Source organism: Scyliorhinus torazame, chromosome 8 (assembly GCF_047496885.1).
Source record: "Scyliorhinus torazame isolate Kashiwa2021f chromosome 8, sScyTor2.1, whole genome shotgun sequence".
Taxonomy (NCBI): Eukaryota; Metazoa; Chordata; class Chondrichthyes; order Carcharhiniformes; family Scyliorhinidae; genus Scyliorhinus; species Scyliorhinus torazame.
In genome coordinates this window covers 143,943,969-143,966,741 of record NC_092714.1, presented here as the reverse complement: position 1 = coordinate 143,966,741, position 22,773 = coordinate 143,943,969, and the positions used below count along the sequence as shown (strand labels likewise).

At 48.3% G+C, this 22,773-nt stretch overlaps 1 protein-coding gene across 1 annotated transcript in view; it reads left to right on the top strand.

Moving 5' to 3' along the window:
• The window catches only part of LOC140428166 (conserved oligomeric Golgi complex subunit 3-like), an 82,425-nt gene extending 61,456 nt beyond the window's left edge, over window positions 1-20,969 (top strand). The window contains exons 12-17 of the mRNA XM_072514316.1: window positions 1,839-1,978; window positions 2,238-2,398; window positions 11,281-11,383; window positions 16,468-16,592; window positions 18,025-18,114; window positions 20,596-20,969. Coding sequence (XP_072370417.1) covers window positions 1,839-1,978; window positions 2,238-2,398; window positions 11,281-11,383; window positions 16,468-16,592; window positions 18,025-18,114; window positions 20,596-20,901 — 925 coding nt within the window. The 3' untranslated portion in view covers window positions 20,902-20,969. The remainder of the gene's footprint in view (window positions 1-1,838; window positions 1,979-2,237; window positions 2,399-11,280; window positions 11,384-16,467; window positions 16,593-18,024; window positions 18,115-20,595) is intronic.
• The last annotated feature ends 1,804 nt before the right edge of the window (window positions 20,970-22,773 follow it).

Here is a 22,773-nt window from a genome sequence, read left to right as displayed (position 1 = left end):
TTACTCTGTCCGTGATCGCCGGGTTGGGTGAGTCCGTGATCACCGGGTTAGGTGAGCCCGTGAACACCGGGTTAGGTGAGCCCGTGATCACCGGGTTAGGTGAGCCCGTGATCGCCGGGTTGGGTGAGCCCGTGATCGCCGTGTTAGGTGAGCCCGTGATCGCCGTGTTAGGTGAGCCCGTGATCGCCGTGTTAGGTGAGCCCGTGATCGCCGGGTTAGGTGAGCCCGTGATCGCCGGGTTAGGTGAGCCCGTGATCGCCGGGTTAGGTGAGCCCGTGATCGCCGGGTTAGGTGAGCCCGTGATCACCGGGTTAGGTGAGCCCGTGATCTCCGGGTTAGGTCGGTCCGTGATCACCGGGTTAGGATGGTCCGAGATCACCGGGTTAGGATGGTCCGAGATCACCGGGTTAGGACGGTCCGTGATCACCGGGTTAGGACGGTCCGAGATCACCGGGTTAGGACGGTCCGAGATCACCGGGTTAGGACGGTCCGAGATCACCGGGTTAGGCCGGCCCGTGATCACCGGGTTAGGTGAGCCCATGATCACCGGGTTAGGTGAGTCCGTGATCACCGGGTTAGGTCGGTCCGTGATCACCGGGTTAGGATGGTCCGAGATCACCGGGTTAGGACGGTCCGAGATCACCGGGTTAGGACGGTCCGAGATCACCGGGTTAGGCGAGCCCGTGATCTCCGGGTTAGGCGAGCCCGTGATCTCCGGGTTAGGTGAGTCCGTGATCACCGGGTTAGGTCGGTCCGTGATCACCGGGTTAGGCGAGCCCGTGATCGCCGGGTTAGGCGAGCCCGTGATCACCGGGTAAGGCGAGCCCGTGATCACCGGGTTAGGTGAGCCCGTGATCACCGGGTTAGGTGAGCCCGTGAACACCGGGTTAGGTGAGCCCGTGATCGCCGGGTTAGGCGAGTCCGTGATCACCGGGTTAGGCGAGCCCGTGATCACCGGGTTAGGCGAGCCCGTGATCACCGGGTTAGGTGAGCCCGTGATCACCGGGTTAGGCGAGCCCGTGATCACCGGGTTAGGTGAGCCCGTGATCACCGGGTTTACTCTGTCCGTGATCACCGGGTTTACTCTGTCCGTGATCACCGGGTTTACTCAGTCCATGATCACCGGGTTAGGTCAGTCCGTGATCACCGGGTTAGGCGAGCCCGTGATCACCGGGTTAGGTGAGCCCGTGATCACCGGGTTTACTCTGTCCGTGATCACCGGGTTTACTCTGTCCGTGATCACCGGGTTTACTCAGTCCATGATCACCGGGTTAGGTCAGTCCGTGATCACCGGGTTAGGCGAGCCCGTGATCACCGGGTTAGGTGAGTCCGTGATCACCGGGTTAGGTGAGCCCGTGATCACCGGGTTAGGTGAGCCCGTGATCACCGGGTTAGGTGAGCCCGTGATCACCGGGTTAGGTGAGCCCGTGATCACCGGGTTAGGTCAGTCCGTGATCACCGGGTTAGGTCAGTCCGTGATCACCGGGTTAGGCGTGCCCGTGATCACCGGGTTAGGTCAGTCCGTGATGACCGGGTTAGGCGTGCCCGTGATCACCGGGTTAGGTCGGTCCGTGATCACCGGGTTTACTCTGTCCGTGATCACCGGGTTTACTCTGTCCGTGATCACCGGGTTAGGTGAGCCCGTGATCACCGGGTTTACTCAGTCCGTGATCACCGGCTTACCTCAGTGCACGATCACTGGGTTAACTCGATCTGTACAGCTCAGCTGATCGCTGGGCACTAAACTGCCATTAGAGTGGTTTGAATTTTTGCTCTGTTTTGTTTTTGAAAGAAATTGGAGAGTCAGTTTGTAACACCGCCCCTTTCTACTTCTGTAGTGAGCTATTGGAGAAATTGTGCCTCTCGTGGTACGATGTGTTTCGACCGCTCATCATCCACATCAATCACCTGGAGACCTTGTCAGAGCTGTGTGGAATTCTGAAAAATGAGATGCTGGAAGACCACGTTCAGAACAATGGTACGTAGGGAGCTTGCAGGAGACCACTAGAAAGTGTGCTATGTTTCTATGACTAGACCCATATATTGCAAAATGCAATTGATTTTATATATCTTTATATATAAAGACATATATATATATATATACACTCACACAATATTTCTACAACTGATTGGTGTTACTGCTCCAAACGTTAAGATTTGGCTTAAAGTGGCTTACCATCTTTTAATCCAGTTGCCCATTCTGAAATACGAACAACTCTGTTTCTGTCTCTCTTCAGTGGAGCAGCTGGGTGCCTTTTCTGCAGTGGTGAAGCAGATGCTGGAAGACGTACAAGAGCGGCTAGTCTATAGGACACATATCTATATTCAGACTGACATCATAGGCTACAAACCTGCACCTGGTGACCTGGCATATCCTGACAAATTGGAAATGATGGAGGTAGATTACAAAGTCATGGTGTTTACATTTAACCTTGCATTATACCCTTTGTGGTCCACATGCATTGGATCCTGGCGGAAGCTGTCATCATAGTCTTTCTAAGCTATCTGTTTTCGCTGTCTGGTTGTGATCAAGTGGTTGTGCTCCTGTCAGGCGTTTCCAGATGTTAGCCTGATTCCCCTCTCCTCTTGGGATATTTTCCCGTTTGGTGCTGTACCTTCTGTGGGATGCCTAAAAAGCAAGAACTTTCATTGTGCTATCGTGTCCCAAGATGACCCAGTGACGACCGATAAATTTCTTTTGCAGTGTGGTAACTGTTATGATGGAAAACACAGCAGGTAATTTGTGCACAAGTTCCCAACAAATGAAACAACGAACAAAGGAATAATCTGGTTTTGGCAGACTTAGCCGAAGTTGGCCAGGAGATGAAGAATTTCCCGCTTGAACAATAACACAGGATCTTTTATATTCACCTCAGCAGGGAGATAGGTCCATGGTTTAGTGAGTGAATAACTTCAGCAATGCAGCACTATCTCGGCACAGCACTGAACTGTCTGCCTTTATCATAGAATTTACAGTGCAGAAGGAGGCTATTCAGCCCATCGAGTCTGCACCGGCTCTTGGAAAGAGCACCCTACCCAAACCCACACCTCTACCCTATCCCCATTACCCAGTAACCCCACCCAACACTAAAGGCAATTTTGGACACTATGGGCAATTTAGCATGGCCAATCCACCTAATCTGCACATCTTTGGACTGTGGGAGGAAACCGGAGCACCCGGAGGAAACCCACGCACACACAGGGAGAACGTGCAGACTCCGCACAGACAGTGACCCAAGCTGGGAATCGAACCTGGGACCCTGGAGCTGTGAAGCAATTGTGCTAACCACAATGCTACCGTGCTGCCCTAAAGTACGTTCTCAAGTCAGTATTGGGGCTTGATCCTATGGATACTGACTCAGTCCCGTGAATGCATGGGTTTCGCTCCCACAACCCAAAGATGTGCAGGGTAGGTAAAATGGGCACGCTAAATTGCCCCTTAATTGGGAAAAATGAATTGGGTACTCTAAATTTTTTTTTTTTAATTAAATTTAAGAATGAATACTGACTCAGTGTGCACTTTTTGTTTTTACAAGCAACTTGAAAACTTTTTGTCATTTGCTGAAAAAAGAGACTTGTCAAAGCTTTTCGTCGTGCACTCATCACAAGAATACCAATACAAGGGGAAAACAAAATTGTGGAGATTTGATTGAGATGTTCAAAATCATGAGCGGTTGGAAAGTGTAGATAGGGGGAAAATGTTCCTGCTTGTAAAAGGATCAAGAATAAGAGGGCGCAGGTTTACAGTGTGATGTAAAAGAAGCAAGCGTGGTGTAAGAAAAAATGTTTTCACACAGCGAGTGGTTGGGGTCTGGAATACACTGCCTGGAGGTGTGGTGGAGGCAGGTTCAATCGAGGATTTCAAGAGGGCATTAGATGATTACTTGAATATGAACAACGTGCAGGGGAACGGGGAAAAGACAGGGGAATGACACTAAGTCATGATGCTCATTTGGAGAGCTGGTGCAAACACAATGGGCCAAGTGGCCTCCTTCTGCACTGTAACAATTCTGTGATTCTGCAAAGTCTGAGCTACTTACAGAAACCCTTTAATCACACTCAGGTTAGCTGATGATTCTAAGTTTAGTATGGTTATTAGATTAAATGAAATAAAGGCAGATGTAGGATTGAAAAAGATTGTAATATCTTACAAGAACATCAGAACCAGCGTGAACTATTTCACCCCCTGGGGCCGCACTGCTTCCCGGTTAGATCATGGCTGACCTGTATCCTAACTCCATATACCACCTTAGCTTTGTAACCCTTAATATCCTCACCCAACAAAATTATGTCCGTCTTAGTTTTGAAATGTTCGATTGACCCACCCTCGACAGATTTTGTGGGGAGAGAGTTTAAAATTTCCACACCCCCTTGTGTGAAGAACTGCTTTCTTTTTTTTTTAATAAATATTTTATTGAAAATTTTTGGCCAACCAACACAGTACATTGTGCATCCTTTACACAATATTATAACAACACAAATAACAATGACCTATTTTATAAACAAAAAATGAATAAATAATAAATAACAAAAATGAAAACTAACCCTAATTGGCAACTGCCTTATCACAAGTAACACTCTCCAAAAATATAATTTAACAGTCCAATATATAATTATCTGTCGCAACGACCTATACATATTATACAGTATATATTAACAACCCTGAGATGCCCTCTGGTTCCTCCCCCCCCCCCCCCCCCCCCCGATCCTGGGCTGCTGCTGCTGCCTTCTTTTTTCCATTCCATCTATCTTTCTGCGAGGTATTCGACGAACGGTTGCCACCGCCTGGTGAACCCTTGAGCCGACCCCCTTCGAACGAACTTAATCCGCTCTAGCTTTATAAACCCTGCCATGTCATTTATCCAGGTCTCCACCCCCGGGGGCTTGGCTTCTTTCCACATTAACAATATCCTGCGCCGGGCTACTAGGGGCGCAAAGGCCAAAACATCGGCCTCTCTCGCCTCCTGCACTCCCGGCTCTTGTGCAACCCCAAATATAGCCAACCCCCAGCTTGGTTCGACCCGGACCCCCACTACTTTTGAAAGCACCTTTGTCACCCCCATCCAAAACCCCTGTAGTGCCAGGCATGACCAAAACATATGGGTATGATTCGCTGGGCTTCTCGAGCACCTCGCACACCTATCCTCCACCCCAAAAAATTTACTGAGCCGTGCCCCAGTCATATGCGCCCTGTGTAATACCTTAAACTGAATCAGGCTTAGCCTGGCACACGAGGACGACGAGTTTACCCTGCTTAGGGCATCTGCCCACAGCCCCTCCTCGATCTCCTCCCCCAGCTCTTCTTCCCATTTCCCTTTTAGTTCATCTACCATAGTCTCCCCTTCATCCCTCATTTCCCTATATATATCTGACACCTTACCATCCCCCACCCATGTCTTTGAGATCACTCTGTCCTGCACCTCTTGTGTCGGGAGCTGCGGGAATTCCCTCGCCTGTTGCCTCGCAAAAGCCCTCAGTTGCATATACCTGAATGCATTCCCTTGGGGCAACCCATATTTCTCGGTCAGCGCTCCCAGACTCGTGAACTTCCCATCCACAAACAGATCTTTCAGTTGCGTTATTCCTGCTCTTTGCCACATTCCATATCCCCCATCCATTCCCCCTGGGGCAAACCTATGGTTGTTTCTTATCGGGGACCCCCCCAAGGCTCCAATCTTTCCCCTATGCCGTCTCCACTGTCCCCAAATCTTCAGTGTAGCCACCACCACCGGGCTTGTGGTGTAGTTCCTCGGTGAGAACGGCAATGGGGCTGTCACCATAGCCTGTAGGCTAGTCCCCCTACAGGACGCCCTCTCTAATCTCTTCCACGCCACTCCCTCCTCCTCTCCCATCCACTTACTTACCATTGAAATATTAGCGGCCCAATGATACTCACTTAGGCTCGGTAGTGCCAGCCCCCCCCCCTATCCCTGCTACGCTGTAAGAATCCCTTCCTCACTCTCGGGGTCTTCCCGGCCCACACAAAACCCATGATGCTCTTTTCAATCCTTTTAAAAAAAGCCTTCGTGATCACCACCGGGAGGCACTGAAACACAAAGAGGAATCTCGGGAGGACCACCATCTTAACCGCCTGCACCCTCCCTGCCAGTGACAGGGATACCATATCCCATCTCTTGAAATCCTCCTCCATTTGTTAACCAACCGCGTTAAATTTAACCTATGCAATGTGCCCCAATTCTTGGCTATCTGGATCCCCAGGTAACGAAAGTCCCTTGTTACCTTCCTCAACGGTAGGTCCTCTATTTCTCTACTCTGCTCCCCTGGATGCACCACAAACAACTCACTTTTCCCCATGTTCAATTTATACCCTGAAAAATCCCCAAACTCCCCAAGTATCCGCATTATTTCTGGCAGCCCCTCTGCCGGGTCTGCCACGTATAGTAGCAAATCGTCCGCATACAAAGATACCCGGTGTTCTTCTCCTCCTCTAAGTACTCCCCTCCACTTCTTGGAACCCCTCAACGCTATCGCCAGGGGCTCAATCGCCAGTGCAAACAATAATGGGGACAGAGGGCATCCCTGCCTTGTCCCTCTATGGAGCCGAAAATATGCAGATCCCCGTCCATTCGTGACCACGCTCGCCATCGGGGCCCTATACAACAGCTGCACCCATCTAACATACCCCTCTCCAAAACCAAATCTCCTCAACACCTCCCACAAATAATCCCACTCCACTCTATCAAATGCTTTCTCGGCATCCATCGCCACTACTATCTCCGTTTCCCCCTCTGGTGGGGCCATCATCATTACCCCTAACAGCCTCCGTATATTCGTGTTCAGCTGTCTCCCCTTCACAAACCCAGTTTGGTCCTCGTGGACCACCCCCGGGACACATTCCTCTATTCTCATTGCCATTACCTTGGCCAGGATCTTGGCATCTACATTTAGGAGGGAAATAGGTCTATAGGACCCGCATTGTAGCGGGTCCTTTTCCTTCTTTAAGAGAAGCGATATCGTTGCTTCAGACATAGTCGGGGGCAGTTGTCCCCTTTCCTTTGCCTCATTAAAGGTCCTCGTCAATACCGGGGCGAGCAAGTCCACATATTTTCTATAGAATTCGACTGGGAATCCATCCGGTCCCGGGGCCTTTCCCGCCTGCATGCTCCTAATTCCTTTCACCACTTCTTCTACCTCGATCTGTGCTCCCAGTCCCACCCTTTCCTGCTCTTCCACCTTGGGAAATTCCAGCCGATCCAAGAAGCCCATCATTCTCTCCCTCCCATCTGGGGGTTGAGCTTCATATAATTTTTTATAAAATGTCTTGAACACTCCATTCACTCTCTCCGCTCCCCGCTCCATCTCTCCTTCCTCATCCCTCACTCCCCCTATTTCCCTCGCTGCTCCCCTTTTCCTCAATTGGTGTGCCAGCAACCTGCTCGCCTTCTCCCCATATTCGTACTGTACACCCTGTGCCTTCCTCCATTGTGCCTCTGCAGTGCCCGTAGTCAGCAAGTCAAATTCTACATGTAGCCTTTGCCTTTCCCTGTACAGTCCCTCCTCCGGTGCTTCCGCATATTGTCTGTCCACCCTCAAAAGTTCTTGCAGCAACCGCTCCCGTTCCTTACTCTCCTGCTTCCCTTTCTGTGCCCTTATTGATATCAGCTCCCCTCTAACCACCGCCTTCAGCGCCTCCCAGACCACTCCCACCTGGACCTCCCCATTATCATTGAGTTCCAAGTACTTTTCAATGCACCCCCTCACCCTTAGACACACCCCCTCATCTGCCATTAGTCCCATGTCCATTCTCCAGGGTGGGCGCCCTCCTGTTTCCTCCCCTATCTCCAAGTCTACCCAGTGTGGAGCGTGATCCGAAATGGCTATAGCCGTATACTCCGTTCCCCTCACCTTCTGGATCAACGCCCTTCCCAGCACAAAAAAGTCTATTCGCGAGTAGACTTTATGGACATAGGAGAAAAACGAGAACTCCTTACTCCTAGGTCTGCTAAATCTCCACGGGTCTACACCTCCCACCTGCTCCATAAAATCTTTAAGTACCTTGGCTGCTGCCGGCCTCCTTCCAGTCCTGGACTTCGACCTATCCAGCCCTGGTTCCAACACCGTATTAAAATCTCCCCCCATTATCAGCTTTCCCATCTCTAGGTCCGGAATGCGTCCTAGCATCCGCCTCATAAAATTGGCATATCCCAGTTCGGGGCATATACGTTTTCCAAAACCACCGTCTCCCCCTGTAGTTTGCCACTCACCATCACGTATCTGCCCCCGTTATCCGCCACTATAGTCTTTGCCTCGAACATTACCCGCTTCCCCACTAATATAGCCACCCCCCTGTTTTTCGCATCTAGCCCCGAATGGAACACCTGCCCCACCCATCCTTTGCGTAGCCTAACCTGGTCTATCAGTTTCAGGTGCGTTTCCTGTAACATAACCACATCTGCCTTAAGTTTCTTAAGGTGTGCGAGTACCCGTGCCCTCTTTATCGGCCCGTTCAGCCCTCTCACGTTCCATGTGATCAGCCGGGTTGGGGGGCTTCCTACCCCCCCCACTTGTCGATTAGCCACCCCCTTTTTCCAGCTCCTCACCCGGTTCCCACGCAGCTGTATCTCCCCCAGGCGGTGCCCCCCCGCCCATCCCCTCCCATACCAGCTCCCCCCCCTCCCCAGCAGCAGCAACCCAGTAATTCCCCCCTCCCACCCCCCCTGCTAGATCCCCCGCTAGCGTAATTACTCCCCCCGTGTTGCTCCCAGAAGTCAGCAAACTCTGGCCGACCTCGGCTTCCCCCCGTGACCTCGGCTCGCACCGTGCGACGCCCCCTCCTTCCTGCTTCTCTATTCCCGCCATGATTATCATAGCGCAGGAACCAAGCCCGCGCTTCTCCCTTGGCCCCGCCCCCAATGGCCAACGCCCCATCTCCTCCACCTCCCCTCCTCCCCCCATCACCACCTGTGGAAGAGAGAAAACTTACCACATCGCAGGATTAGTACATAAAACTCCTCTTTCCCCCTTTTTTAACCCCCCTCTTCGCCCCCCCCCACATTCGCCCCACCACTTTGTTCAAATGTTCTTTTTAATAACCAGCTCATTCCAGTTTTTCTTCCACAATAAAAGTCCACGCTTCATCCGCCGTCTCAAAGTAGTGGTGCCTCCCTCGATATGTGACCCACAGTCTTGCCGGTTGCAGCATTCCAAATTTTATCTTCTTTTTATGAAGCACCGCCTTGGCCCGATTAAAGCTCGCCCTCCTTCTCACCACCTCCGCACTCCAGTCTTGATAAACGCGGATCACCGCGTTCTCCCATTTACTGCTCCGAGTTTTCTTTGCCCATCTAAGGACCATTTCTCTATCCTTAAAACGGAGGAATCTCACCACTATGGCTCTGGGAATTTCTCCTGCTCTCGGTCCTCGCGCCATCACTCGGTATGCTCCCTCCACCTCCAACGGACCCGCCGGGGCCTCCGCTCCCATTAACGAGTGCAGCATCGTGCTCACATATGCCCCGACATCCGCTCCCTCCGCACCTTCAGGAAGACCAAGAATCCTCAGGTTGTTCCTCCTTGCGTTGTTCTCCAGTGCCTCCAACCTTTCCACACATCGTTTCTGATGTGCCTCATGCGTCTTCACCACCAGGCCCTGTATGTCGTCCTCATTCTCGGCTGCCTTTGCCTTCACGACCCGAAGCTCCCGCTCCTGGGTCTTTTGTTCCTCCTTTAGCCCTTCGATCGCCTGTAGTATCGGGGCCAACAGCTCTTTCTTCATTTCCTTTTTGAGCTCTTCCACACAACATTTCAAGAACTCTTGTTGTTCAGGGCCCCATGTTAAACTGCCACCTTCCGACGCCATCTTGGTTTTTGCTTGCCTTCCTTGCCGCTGTTCTAAAGGATCCACTGCAATCTGGCCACTTTCTCCTTTTTTCATCCGTATCCAGGGGGGATTCCCTTCTGGTTTACCGCACAGTGTTTTTAGCCATCAAAATTGCCGTTGGGGCTCCTATCAAGAGCCCAAAAGTCCATTTCACCGGGAGCTGCCGAAACGTGCGACTCAGCTGGTCATCGCCGCACCCGGAAGTGAAGAACTGCTTTCTAACATCACCTCGGAATGGCCAAGCTCTAATTTTGAGGTTGTGTCCTCTTATTCTAGATTCTCCACCAGGGGATATCGTTTCTCTTTACCCAATCAAATCCTTCGATCGGATGGCGCAGCAATTAGCTCTGCTGCCTCATGGCACTGAGAACCCGGGTTCAATCCCGGCCCCGGGTCACTGTCCGTGTGGAGTTTGCACATTCGCCCTGTGTCTACGCGAGTCTCACCCCCACAGCCCAAAATGATGTGCATGGCCACTCTAAATTCCCACTTAATTGGAAACAAATGAATTGGGTACTATAAATTAAAAAAAAAAAAAATCAAATCCTTCAATTGTCTTAGAACATAGAACATACAGTGTAGAAAGAGGCCATTTGGCTTATCGAGTCTGCATCGACCCACTTAAACCTCACTTCCACCCTATCCCCGTAACCCAATAACTCCTAACCTTTTTGGACACTTAAGGGCAATTTAGCATGGCCAATCCACCTAACCTGCACGACTTTGGACTGTGGGAGAAAACCGGAGCATCCGGAGGAAATCCACGCAGACACTGGGAGAACGTGCCGACTCCGCACAGACAGTGACCCAGCAGGGAATCGAACCTGGGACCCTGGCGCTGTGACCCAGTGCTAACCACTGTGCTACCGTGCTGCCCTTAAGCACCTAGATTTTGCACACTAAGGATTTCAAGACTAGTGTATACAATCTGTTCAGATAATTTGACCCATGACAAGGAATTGAAGGGGAGTAACTAAATCTTCATTATCGATGCACTTGTCACACGAACAATGTATATTTATATAGCATCTTTAACATAGTAAAACAACCAACGGTGCTTCACAGCATTATCAAACAAATTTTGACACAGCCGCATGAAATAATAGGGAAAAGGATCAAAAGCTTAATCAAAGATGGGTTTAAAAGCATTTTAGATGAGGAGAAAGAAGTGAAGGGGAGTTTTAGTGGGCACTAATGATGGATTGATTAAAATGATGGAATGTGCATGAGGCCAGTATTGGATGAGCACGGAGATGTCGGGAGGAGGTTGTCGGGCTGGAAAAGATTAGAGATAAGTTAACCCTAAGAAGGTAAATTATAGGAATGTGACTAAATTGCTGTTAATGCAGTTTTCACACGGCATGAATATGTTATTTTGTTCTTTTGATCGAAAATGATGTGTGTCGATTTTGTGTTTGCAATTGTTATCTGTTCTGCAGCAAATTGCACAGAGTTTGAAGGATGAGCAAAAAAAGTTGTCTAGGCCGGATCCATCTTTTGCAGAGGTTCAACTCGAAGATTCTAAAAATGTCATCAAATCAGGTACTTGTACAATGTACAACCCAGCAGGGGCTCACAACCGGTAATTAAAGTGCTATCTCTCATGCTATTGCCACTTTTTCTGCTGTCGTCCTAAAGACGGAAGCATAACTTACTGAGTCCATGTGATTTTGAAAATGCAGTACTCAATGCTGAAGAATGCAATCAAATCGCAAGGTGAATGAAGTGGAATCCAGGATGTGTCCACACCTCTTACACTAGACTTGAGGATTTATTCTGATTGGTCATTTTGAGATCAAAGTTCATTTCTCAGCACTGAACTCGCATCTAGCCTGCTCACTTTGTCTATGGACCATAAGCCATAAGACATATAATCAGAAGTAGGCCACTCAGCCCATCAGATCTGCTCTGCCAATCTGTGATGATTATGGCTGATCTGATGTAATCCTCAACTCCACTTTCCCGCCTTATCCCCATAACCCTTGATTCCCCTCCTGATTAAATATCTGTCTGTCACAACCTTCAACATACATAACAACCCAGCCTCTACAGCTCTCTGCAATAAATTCCACAGATTCACTGCCCCCTGAGAGAAGAATTTCCTGCCATCTGTCTTAAATGGGCGACCCCTTACTCTGACGTTATGCCCTCTGGTCCTAGACTCTATTACAAAAGTAAACATCATCTCAGCATCTATTCTGTCAAGCTTCCTGAGAATCCTATATGTCTAAATAAGGTCGCCTCTCATTCTAAACTCCAATGAGTACAGGCCTAATCTACTCAACCTCTCCTCATGAGAAAATACCTTCAGACCCAGGATCAACCTAGTCAACCTTTTCTGGACTGTCTCCAGTGCCAGTATATCTTTCCTTAAATAAGGGGGCCAAAACGGTTTCCAGGTGTGGTCAAACTGCCTTATATAGTTTTGACAGGACTTCCCTATTTTTATACTCCATTCTTTTTGAACTAAAGGCCTTCCAATTACCTGCAGAACTTCCATGCTAATTTTTTGTCATTTATGCGCCAGGATCCCCAAATTCCTCTGTTCTGCAGTTTTCTCCATTTAAATAATATTCAGCTCCTTTATTCTTCTTACCAATGTGAAAACTTCACATTTTCCCACATTATATTGCATCTGCCAGAGCAGATCCCTGTGGCACTCCACTAGTTACAGGTTGCCGTTCTAAAAATACCTCTCTCATCCCAACACTCAGTTAGCCAATCCTCTATCCACGCTAGTATGCTGCCCCCAACACCATTGGTTCTTTTCTTACTGAGTAGCCATTTGTGTGGTACCTTATCAAACACTTTCTGGAAATCCAAGTGTATTATATCTACTAGTTTTCCTTCATTTACCCTGCTCGTTACCATCTCAAAGAATTCTAATAAATTTGTCAGGCAGGGCAGCACAGTGGCGCAGTGGGTTAGCCCTGCTGCCTCACGGCGCCGAGGTCCCAGGTTCGATCCCGGCTCTGGGTCACTGTCCGTGTGGAGTTTGCACATTCTCCCCGTGTCTGCTTGGTCTCACCCCCACAACCCAAAGATGTGCAGGGTAGGTGGATTGGCCACGCTAAATTGCCCCTTAATTGGAAAAAATGAATTGGCTACTCTAACATTTTTTTTTTAAAAGCAAAAAAGAAATTGCCGTGATTTCCCCTTTATGAAGCCATGCTGACTCTGCTTGATTAAATTATGCATTTCTAAATGCTATGCTATTACAGCCTTTATAATGGACCCAATGACAGAAGTTAAGCTAACTGGGCTATAGTTACATGCTTTTCGTCTCCCTCCTTTTTTAAATAAAGGTGTTACCATAGAATTATTCACAGTGCAGAAGTTATGGTGTTATATTGGCAGTTTTCCAATCTTCTGGGACTTTTCCGAATTTAGGAGTTGTTGGAAGGTTACTATCAATGTATCCAATACCTCTGCAGCTACTCTCTTTAATATCCTGGGATGCAAACCATAAGGTCCAGGGGACTTATCGGCCCTTAGCCCCATTAGTTTCCCTATTACTTTTTTCTTAGTGATTGTTATTGTATTGATTTCTTCTCCTATTTTCAGAAATGTTTGCCGTTGCTGATCCACTGCCATTCCTGCTAAACTTCTCTCCCAATCCTCTCAAGCCAACTCTGCCCTCATTCCTTTATAATTACCCTTAAGTGTAGCACAGTTGTTTCTGACCCAAGTATCTCACTCTCAAATTGAATGCTAAATTCTACTTTTGGGCACTGCTTCCTTGGGGATCTTTTACTCTGAGATTATTTATTAAACCTACCCCATTATGGTAGCACAGTGGTTAGCACAGTTGCTTCACAGGTCCAGGGTCCCAGGTTCGATTCCCGGCTTGGGTCACTGTCTGTGCGGTGTCTGCACGTTCTCCCCGTGTCTGCGTGGGTTTCCTCCGGGTGCTCCGGTTTCCTCCCACAGTCCAAAGATGTGCGGGTTATGTTACGCATTGTCAAAGTCGGGGGAGCGACCCGCGGGTGGGTGTCGAAGGGTCGCGGAGCTGTCCGTCACGACGCTCCCGAGCGCGCAACAGCCGGCTTTTAATAATGCCGGCTGCAAGCGGCCTTCGAAATGAAATGAAATGAAAATCGCTTATTGTCACAAGTAGGCTTCAAATGAAGTTACTATGAAAAGCCCCTAGTCGCCACATTCCGGCGCCTGTTCAGGGAGACTGGTACAGGAATTGAACCGTGCTGGCCACGAACATATTAAAAAAATGCGGCCGCACTGCGCATGCGTGCCCGCTCAAACTGCGCATGTGCACCGATGAGCGGGCATGCAAGCGCAGTGCGGCTGCATTTTTAAAAATCTGGTTGTAGCCTTTTTGAAGGCCGTTCGCAGCCGGCATTGTTAAAAGCCAGCTGTAAAATGTTTGGGGAGAATGATGTGATTGGTTGCTTTCTAAACTTTGATGCTGATGAAGTGGAAGTCTCTTACTCCAACAAAGGTGAATGATTCAACGATGGTTTCACCGCAGCTGTAACTTCAACCAAGAGATGTCAACTTTTTTAATCTTGATTTTTAAACATTCCAAAACTAAGTGCCTGCAGGTCGTATTTCGAAGCTTTATCAATTAATTGATTTTTAAGTGTCTTTTATTTTTTTACATTTTTAATTGTAATGTTTAGGTGAAATATGGTGAACCTCCAATTTCTAGAGGAAGAAAATTTTTTCAGTTTCTGCATTTTTTTCGTGTTGAACTTTATCAAATAAACCCCCCCCCCCCCCTCGAAGTTGTAAAAAAAAAAACCGGCTGCTGTGGCTGTTGCCCGCGAATTTGCGCAATCGGAGACGCAGAAGATTTAAAAAACATTTCTATGTAATCTTCCTGCCTGAAGGGAGGCAGAGAGCAGATCACGCACCCCCCAACTTTGACATCACGTGCTTTGGGCGCGATTGCGATTCCTCCATTTTGTCAGCAGCAAACCAGGTAAGAGAAAATGATGGGTCGCGAAGGTCGGCCAGCATGGGTCGCGAAGGTCGGCCGCTGTGGGTCCCAAAGATCCGCCGCGTTGGGTCGCGAAGGTTGGCCGGTTAGTAAAAATGGGTCCCCGGAAAAAAGTTTGAAAAACACTGAGTTAGGTGGATTGGCCGTGCTAAATTGCCCTTAATGTCCAAAAAGGTTAAGTGGGGTTTCTGGGTTACAGGAATAGGGTGGAGGCGTGGGGTTCTCTTTCCAAGCGCCGATGCAGACTCGATGGGCCGAATGGCCTACTTCTGCACTGTAAATTCTATGATTACACATTACCAAATCCAAAATATCCAGATCTCTAGTTGGATCTGTCTGTGCCCTTTTGTAGCATCTGCTCCCATTTACTTATGTCTTATCTCATCAATCAGAAAATGGTCCTTTGATGCTGTGCTCTACATTTCCTACCATCCAACTAATTAACCATCCATCCTACAAGGTTACCCTGTGCTTATGTTTTGTTAATTTGTTCTGCGGAAGCTTATCAAAATGACTCCTGGAAGTTATCGATATTGATGCTCCCTGTCCACCTTGCTAGTGACCTCTTCAAAAATGCCAATGAATTAGTCAATCACCAATCCTTGTTGACAATTTGATCTGCTCATGTTTTGCTATGGTGCTCAGTGACTGGCTCGTGCAGCACTGAGGGAATGCTGCACTGTCTCAGGAGCTGGAATACAGATGAGACAATAAACCAAGGCCCACGCTGTCTCCTTCAAGTGGACATAAAGATCCCATTATGAGGATGGGTAGGATAATCCTTCCAGATGTCCAGGCGGCATGGTGGCACAGTGGTTAGCACTGCTGCCTCACGGCACCAAGGACCCGGGTTCAACCTTGGCCCCGGGTCACTCCCCCTGTGAAGTTTGCACATTCTCCCTGTGTCTGCGTGGGTTTCACCCCCACAACCCAAAGATGTGCAGGGTAGGTGGATTGGCCACACTAAATTGCCCCTTAATTGGAAAAAAAAAAGAATTGGGCACTTTAAATTTAAAATAAAAACTGCCACAGAAAGCAAGCCTGAGCTAGTTAAACCCCTTGGCCCCGCTAACATGTAATCGGTCCACCTCCGACACAGAATGGGAGGGTAATCAACTCAAAGCAGTGGCCAATCAAGTGGCTTGGAAGCCAATTTCTGACACAATATAAATGTTGGGATCGGGGTCCAGGAGTGTCTGATGAGGTTTTGTGTTTGGGAATGGGAGGGAAATCTGGACCCGGGAAGGTCGAGCATTCACTGTTGAACCCAGGAGAGTACGTCTTCTCCTTCCAGCCCCACAAAAGGAAAGAAAACCACTTTATATTTTTCACCTTCTGAGGCTGATCCTCATCTGGACTGGCTTGACAGGAAAATCAGAGCATCTCCCCAACTTGGGTCGGAGTTAAAATTGCAGTCTGGTCCTGATGGAGTCATTGGGACCCGCATGCATATTTAAAGATGGGCCCTATTAGCTTTGGGTGAGTATCCTTGCCCACCTGTTCAGGAGATGACAGGATCTTGGCCACTCCATGGAGGGTAAGTAACTCGGGACATTGTGACAATCACTAGAGTCTGCTGGATGGGTAGGGCCACAGTTGCCTCCTTGATGTTACATTCTGTTCAGTTGGTGTTTGGTTCCATTTATTTACATAATTTATCTCTGTGCAGGTAACTCAGAAGTTCTGAATCCTCGACCACAATCAACAATTTCCCCAGCAGATTTACATGGCATGTGGTACCCGACAGTGCGCAGAACTCTGGTTTGTCTCTCAAAGCTTTACAGATGCATAGATGTAAGTTTTGGAATAAAAGCTTTATTTGTTACTACTGTTGTCTGAACAAATTTCTCTGTCTTTTCTCCTTCCATCTCCTATATTTACTCATTTCAACCAGCTTGTATATTCTCTAAGAGTATATATTGGGAGATGGGGGAGGATGTTTTTACTTGTTATTCTGTTGATTTGAAGATCTAATATTGAATTAGTACTCCATGCATGTGGGCTCCAGTTCTCCTAACAATGAACTCTTACTCTGTGCTGCACCCTCTCGCATATGTACCACAGACAGTGGTGCTGAAAGGGTGAGAGGAAGTTGGGTGTGAGAAAGCTCATGTAGAGCATAAACAGCTGTATAGACCAGTTGGGGGAATAATGGGCTGGATTCTCGCAGCCCCGAGCCAAAATCGCGTTCGGCGCGGGGGCGGAGAATCCAATTTCACTCCAAAATCGGGCCCGGCGCCGGTCCGGCGATTCTCCGGGACCCGAGAATCGGCGTGATCGCAGAGTACAGCGCGCGCGGCTGGGGACCCATTGGCAGAGGCCAGCCCAGCGATCCTCTGCTCCCGACTGGCCGAGTTCCCTATGGGGTGGACGTCTTGGTGGGGGGCGGGGGGATCGGACACCGGTGGGGGGAGGGGCCATGCGGGGTGTGCTCGTGCACACGGCCGATTTGGGGGGGGGGGGGGGGGGGGTGTCTAATTTTTCAGTCAGCCTCCGCGGTCTGAGTCGGCCATGCAGCTCGGCGCGTCCGCTGAAGGCTGCTGCTGTGCTCATGCACGGACTCAAAACCAGAAGTGCGGGGGCTCGTATCCGCAGCTAAAGCTGTGTGAATTACTCCGGGACCCTGCTAGCCCCCTGCTATTGAATTAGCTGTACTTTTTTGCAGGAATCTCTAGAGTAAAACCCCAGTGTTTTTACGCAGGCGTGGGGACAAAGTCCCATTTTGGGAGAATCAGCCCTATGTGTTTCTGTTCTGTTCTGTTCTATCATTACAGTGTAATATGTAACTTGTTCTCTACGCCTCCTGAAAGTTTCCCACCAAATGTCCAACCAGACAGTTGCATGCCAGGGTCTGGCTTGGGTGGGAAGTATTTGGAAAGCTGAACCTACGAACTGAAACATTGCATTTCAGCGCCCAGCCTCAAACAATTCACCTCAAAATGGTGGGAGGTAGCTTCGGCCAAATTTAAAAATAACGTTGTACCTTGGTATTTTACATCTAAAATTAATCGTCCCCACAAATCGCACGGTGCTGTACCGAATTAATAATTGAAAGTGAGGCTGTTGTCTTTCCTTTATCTAGAACATGTTTTTTTTTACATGTAAGGGTCCAACTTGGTGTGGTTTCTGAAGGCCAATGGGCTACTTTCCTTCATGGTCTTGACAATGTGTGTGTTTGTACTGAAGGTGAACGGTGTGTAATGTAACTGTGCTGTGCTTTCCCCAGCGGGCAGTGTTTCAGGGCCTGTCGCAGGAAGCCTTGTCCGCTTGTATCCACTCATTGCTTGGAGCTGCTGATTCAATCATTAAAAACAAGGTTGGTGAAAATCTTTGAATTGTTCACTGTTTGTATTCGGTTCTGTTTTCCTCGCACCCTCTCCCCTCCTTCCCTTGTTAACATTTCTCACTCCCTCCATCTTTCCTGAAAACCGTCTCCTTGCTTGTGTGTATCCGTTTTGTGGCTGTTTGGCCGCAAGGTCCAGCAGTGCAAGCTGCGTAATGGTCAGTGGTCAGGAGCAGACAGACTCTTCCCTCCTACCCAGTGATACTGAAGTCAATATCTCGCCATCCAAGCTGACCTGGGCCAACTCTGAACAAGTACACTGGGCCACCTAGAAAACAAAGAACAAAGAAAATTACAGCACAGGAACAGGCCCTTCGGCCCTCCCAGCCTGCGCCGATCCAGATCCTTTTTCTAAACCTATCTTCTATTTTCCAAGGATCTACTTCCCTCTGTTCCCCGCCCGTTCATATATCTGTCTAGATGCATCTTAAATGATGCTATCGTGCCTGCTTCTACCACCTCCGCTGGCAAAGTGTTCCAGGCACCCACCACCCTCTGCGTAAAAAAACTTTCCAAGCACACCTCCCTTAAACTTTCCCCCTCTCACCTTGAAATCGTGACCCCTTGTAATTGACACCCCCACTCTTGGAAAAAGCTTGTTGCTATCCACCCTGTCCATACCTCTCATAATTTTGGAGATCTCAATCAGGTCCCCCCAACCTCCGTCTTTCCAACGAAAACAATCCTAATCTACTCAACCTTTCTTCATAGCTAGCACCCTCCATACCAGGCAACATCCTGGTGAACCTCCTCTGCACCCTCTCTAAAGCATCCACATCCTTCTGGTAATGTGGCGACCAGAACTGCACGCAGTATTCCAAATGTGGCCTAACCAAAGTCCTATACAACTGTAACATGGCCTGCTGACTCTTGTGCTCAATACCCCGTCTGATGAAGGCAAGCATGCTGTATGCCTTCTTCACCACTCTATCGACCTGCGTTGCCACCTTCAGGGTACAATGGACCTGAACTCCCAGATCTCTCTGCACATCAATTTTCCCCAGGACTCTTCCATTGACCGTATAGTCCGCTCTTGAATTAGATCTTCCAAAATGTATCACCTCGCATTTGCCTGGATTGAACTCCATTTGCCATTTCTCTGCCCAACTCTCCAATCTATCTATATTTTGCTGTATTCTCTGACAGTCCTCCTCGCTATCTGCAACTCCACCAATCTTAGTATCATAGAGGGAAGGTGAAGACGTACTTGATCTTTCATTGTTCCAGCCAAGATCTGAATTGTCACGTTTTTGACATGTGTTAATGATAAATTTCAGAAAAAGCAGTTTAAAAAAAACAACATGCTTTTATTTATTTATTTATTTATTATTAATTTAGAGTACCCAATTCATTTTTTTTCCAATTAAGGGGCAATTTAGTGTGCCCAGTCCACCTACCCTGCACATCTTTGGGTTGTGGGGGCGAAACCCACGCAAACACTGGGAGAATGTGCAAACTCCACACGGACAGTGACCCAGAGCCGGGATCTAACCTGGGACCTCGGTGCCATGAGGCAGCAATGCTAACCACTGCGCCACCGTGCTGACCCCGAGACTTGCATTTATATTAGCACTTAGCTTGACCTCAGGATGTCTCAAAAGTATTTTACAACCAATAAAGTGGTTTTCAAGTGGCGTTGCCATTGTAAAGTGGGAAACACAAGGTCGCTTTGCGCACAGCAAGCTCCCTCAAGTAGCAATGTGATAAGGGTCAGATATTCTGTTTTTGTGCTTTTAGTTGAAGGATAAGTATTGACCAAAACACCGGGGAGAACTTCCTGGTCTTCAAAATACTACCATGGGACTGTTTGCATTGAACTGAGAGGGTGGCTGGGATCTTGGTTTAACATCTCACCTGAAACTCAACACTCCCGACAATGCAGCACTCCCTCAGTACTGCCCTCAGATTTAGGGCAGCCCTGATTTAAACCAGTTTATCAAAACAAATCCGCACTGTGAGCATGAAATCTGTTGATTCAAATAAAATCTTCTATTCACAGAGGCAACCTAGCCCAGCCCCAAACAGGGTGGAAGGAACTTTGTATTTTTGGTTTTGTTTGTGAATGCACAATGAGAGGTCCATGCTAAATTGCTCTGCATGTCCTTTGTGCTATGCCTGGAGGCGTCCTTTGTGTTTCCTTCTGAATATCTCCATTCCCAAATACAGAATAAAAAGAGGGCAGCTCATTATTTAATTTAGTCAGTGTGTTTTTAAAAATGTCTGTCTGATGTTTGTATGTTTCTTTAATTATTGGTCCGAATCTTCCCAATTGTAAGGTCTGATTGACAGGTCATCTGTGGCAAATAGGAAAAATATTTCAATAAAAGCCTGTGGAATTTTCCCCCAATTGCAAGATCTGCTTTTGTTATACAAGATGTAGAAAAGGCAAAAATGGGTTGGTCAGTTTCTCTTGTGGGGAAAAGTATTGATCCATTTTCTGCATTTCTGTTTCAGGCTCAGACGGATGGACAGCTCTTCCTTATCAAACACCTCTTGATCCTTCGGGAACAGATTGCTCCTTTCCACACTGACTTTGCCATTAAGGAAATTTCCCTGGACCTTAAAAAGACTAGAGGTACTGCTTGGTGCTGGTTGGTAGAACTGGGAGGCCAAATTCTGCCCATCTTTAACAGTTCAACACAGCTCCAGGTTTATTCTATGTTCACTTGCAATGATCTGCATGCTTTAGGTCCTGTCATATCTTTTACTAACTACTCCTGCTACTCTGTGTTACTCCATATGTTTTTGATCTGCTCTTAGGACAGCCCTGATTGAGTTGACTTACTCCCTTCTAAATGTACTATCTCTGTGTTATATGGACGGATGCCAAGGCTGATCTTCAACTTAAAAATAAGCTTTGAGTTGCAAGGAAGAAGTTAGTCTTTGAACTATACCTGCTGATGTTGTAAATTCCAGTAATTATTCAGAACTCCCAATAGAATCATAGAATCCCTACAGTACAGAAGGAGGCCATTCAGCCCATCGGGTCTGCACTGACCCTCTGAAAGAGCACTCCACCTAAGCCCACTTCCTGCCCTATTTCTATAAACCCTTAACCTAACCAACATATTCCTAGACACTAAGGGCAATTTAGCATGACCAATCCGCCTAACCTGCACATCTTTGGACTGTGGGAGGAAAGCTGAGCACCCAGAGGAAACCCACGCACACACAGGGAAAACGTGCAGACTCCACGCGGACGGTCACCCTAGGCCGGAATTGATCACTGGTACCTAGCCCGCATCCCCAAAATATTGATCTGAACGCATGAGTTACTTGTAGTTATTTAGAGAGAGAACATCTGTCACTTCAAATATTTTTAATAGATTACTGTGGTTTCGATGTGTCATTAGGGGGTGACAAAGTCATTCATTTAAATATGAATATTAACACCGCTATGCAATGCTTGAATTTCTTGTACTCGATGACCTTACATGCTTGGCTCTCTCGTTCATTCTGATGGAGTACCCTTACCCTGCGGTGGTGCAGTTCGGTTATCATCAGTGAGACCTTGCAAAACACAATTGAAGGCAAAGGGAGAAACTTTGTTCCTCCATGTCAAGTTGAAACTACTGTGGAAATGCACAACACTGGAAAAAAACGTTGCAGTGTTCCAGTGCTTGGAGCGCCAAAAGGGGAAAGGGGTCACTGGTTGGAATATTGCAGTGTTCCAGTACATGAAGCACTGACAGATCACTGGTTGGAACGTTGCACTGTTCCAGTGCATGAAGCACTTACAGGGGTCACTGGTTGGAACATTGCACTGTTCTACTGGTGCATGAAACACTGCCAGGGGTGACTGGTTGGAACGTTGCACTGCTGCAGTGTGTGAAGCGCTGACAGGGGTCACTGGTTGGAACATTGCAGTGTTCCAGTGTAAGAAGCACTGACAGGGGTCACTGGTAGGAACGTTGCAGTGTTCCAGTGCACGAAGCACTGAAAGGGATCATGGCAAGGAACGTTGCACTGTTCCAGTGCATGAAGCACTGACAGAGGTCACTGGTTAGAACTCAGCAGATCTCCAGTTTTGAATTTGCCATTCAATCAAAGAAGAGTCTTGCTCTCAGTGGCCAAAACCTCAGTCACCCAGGCAGAGGTGACTTAGGAGGGTGAGGAATTTTTGAACTGATTTTTTTGAGCAGCCTTGCTAGGAGCAGGGTCTCACCAACATCAGCGGGTAGCGATTCAGTGCCTACCTGGAATCAATGTAGCTGGGATTATACTGACAGCAGTGGGCATTGAGGTATTCTCGTGGTGCCCAAGTTACACCAGGCGTGCTCACCTGCTCCGGTGGGGCTGCTGAACTACCCACAGCCTCAGGCATTCTGATTGGCACTCCCGCCTGCTCTGACTGCTATTTATTGGTTGTCTCTGTTAAGGTAATGTGAGTGGACAGATCTCAGAAACCTTAAGGTTAGGACTCAGCAATGATCCCGTACCTCGTTTAGGGCCCTCCCACCTGCACTGACTGCTATTTATTGGTTGTCTCTGGTAAGTTTACGTGAGTAGGCAGACCTCCGAAACCTTCGGGATCAGGGTCGAGATTCTCCGACCCCCCGCCGGGTCGGAGAATCGCCGGGGGCTGGCGTGAATCCCGCCCCTGCCGGTTGCCGAAGTCTCCGGCACCAGAGA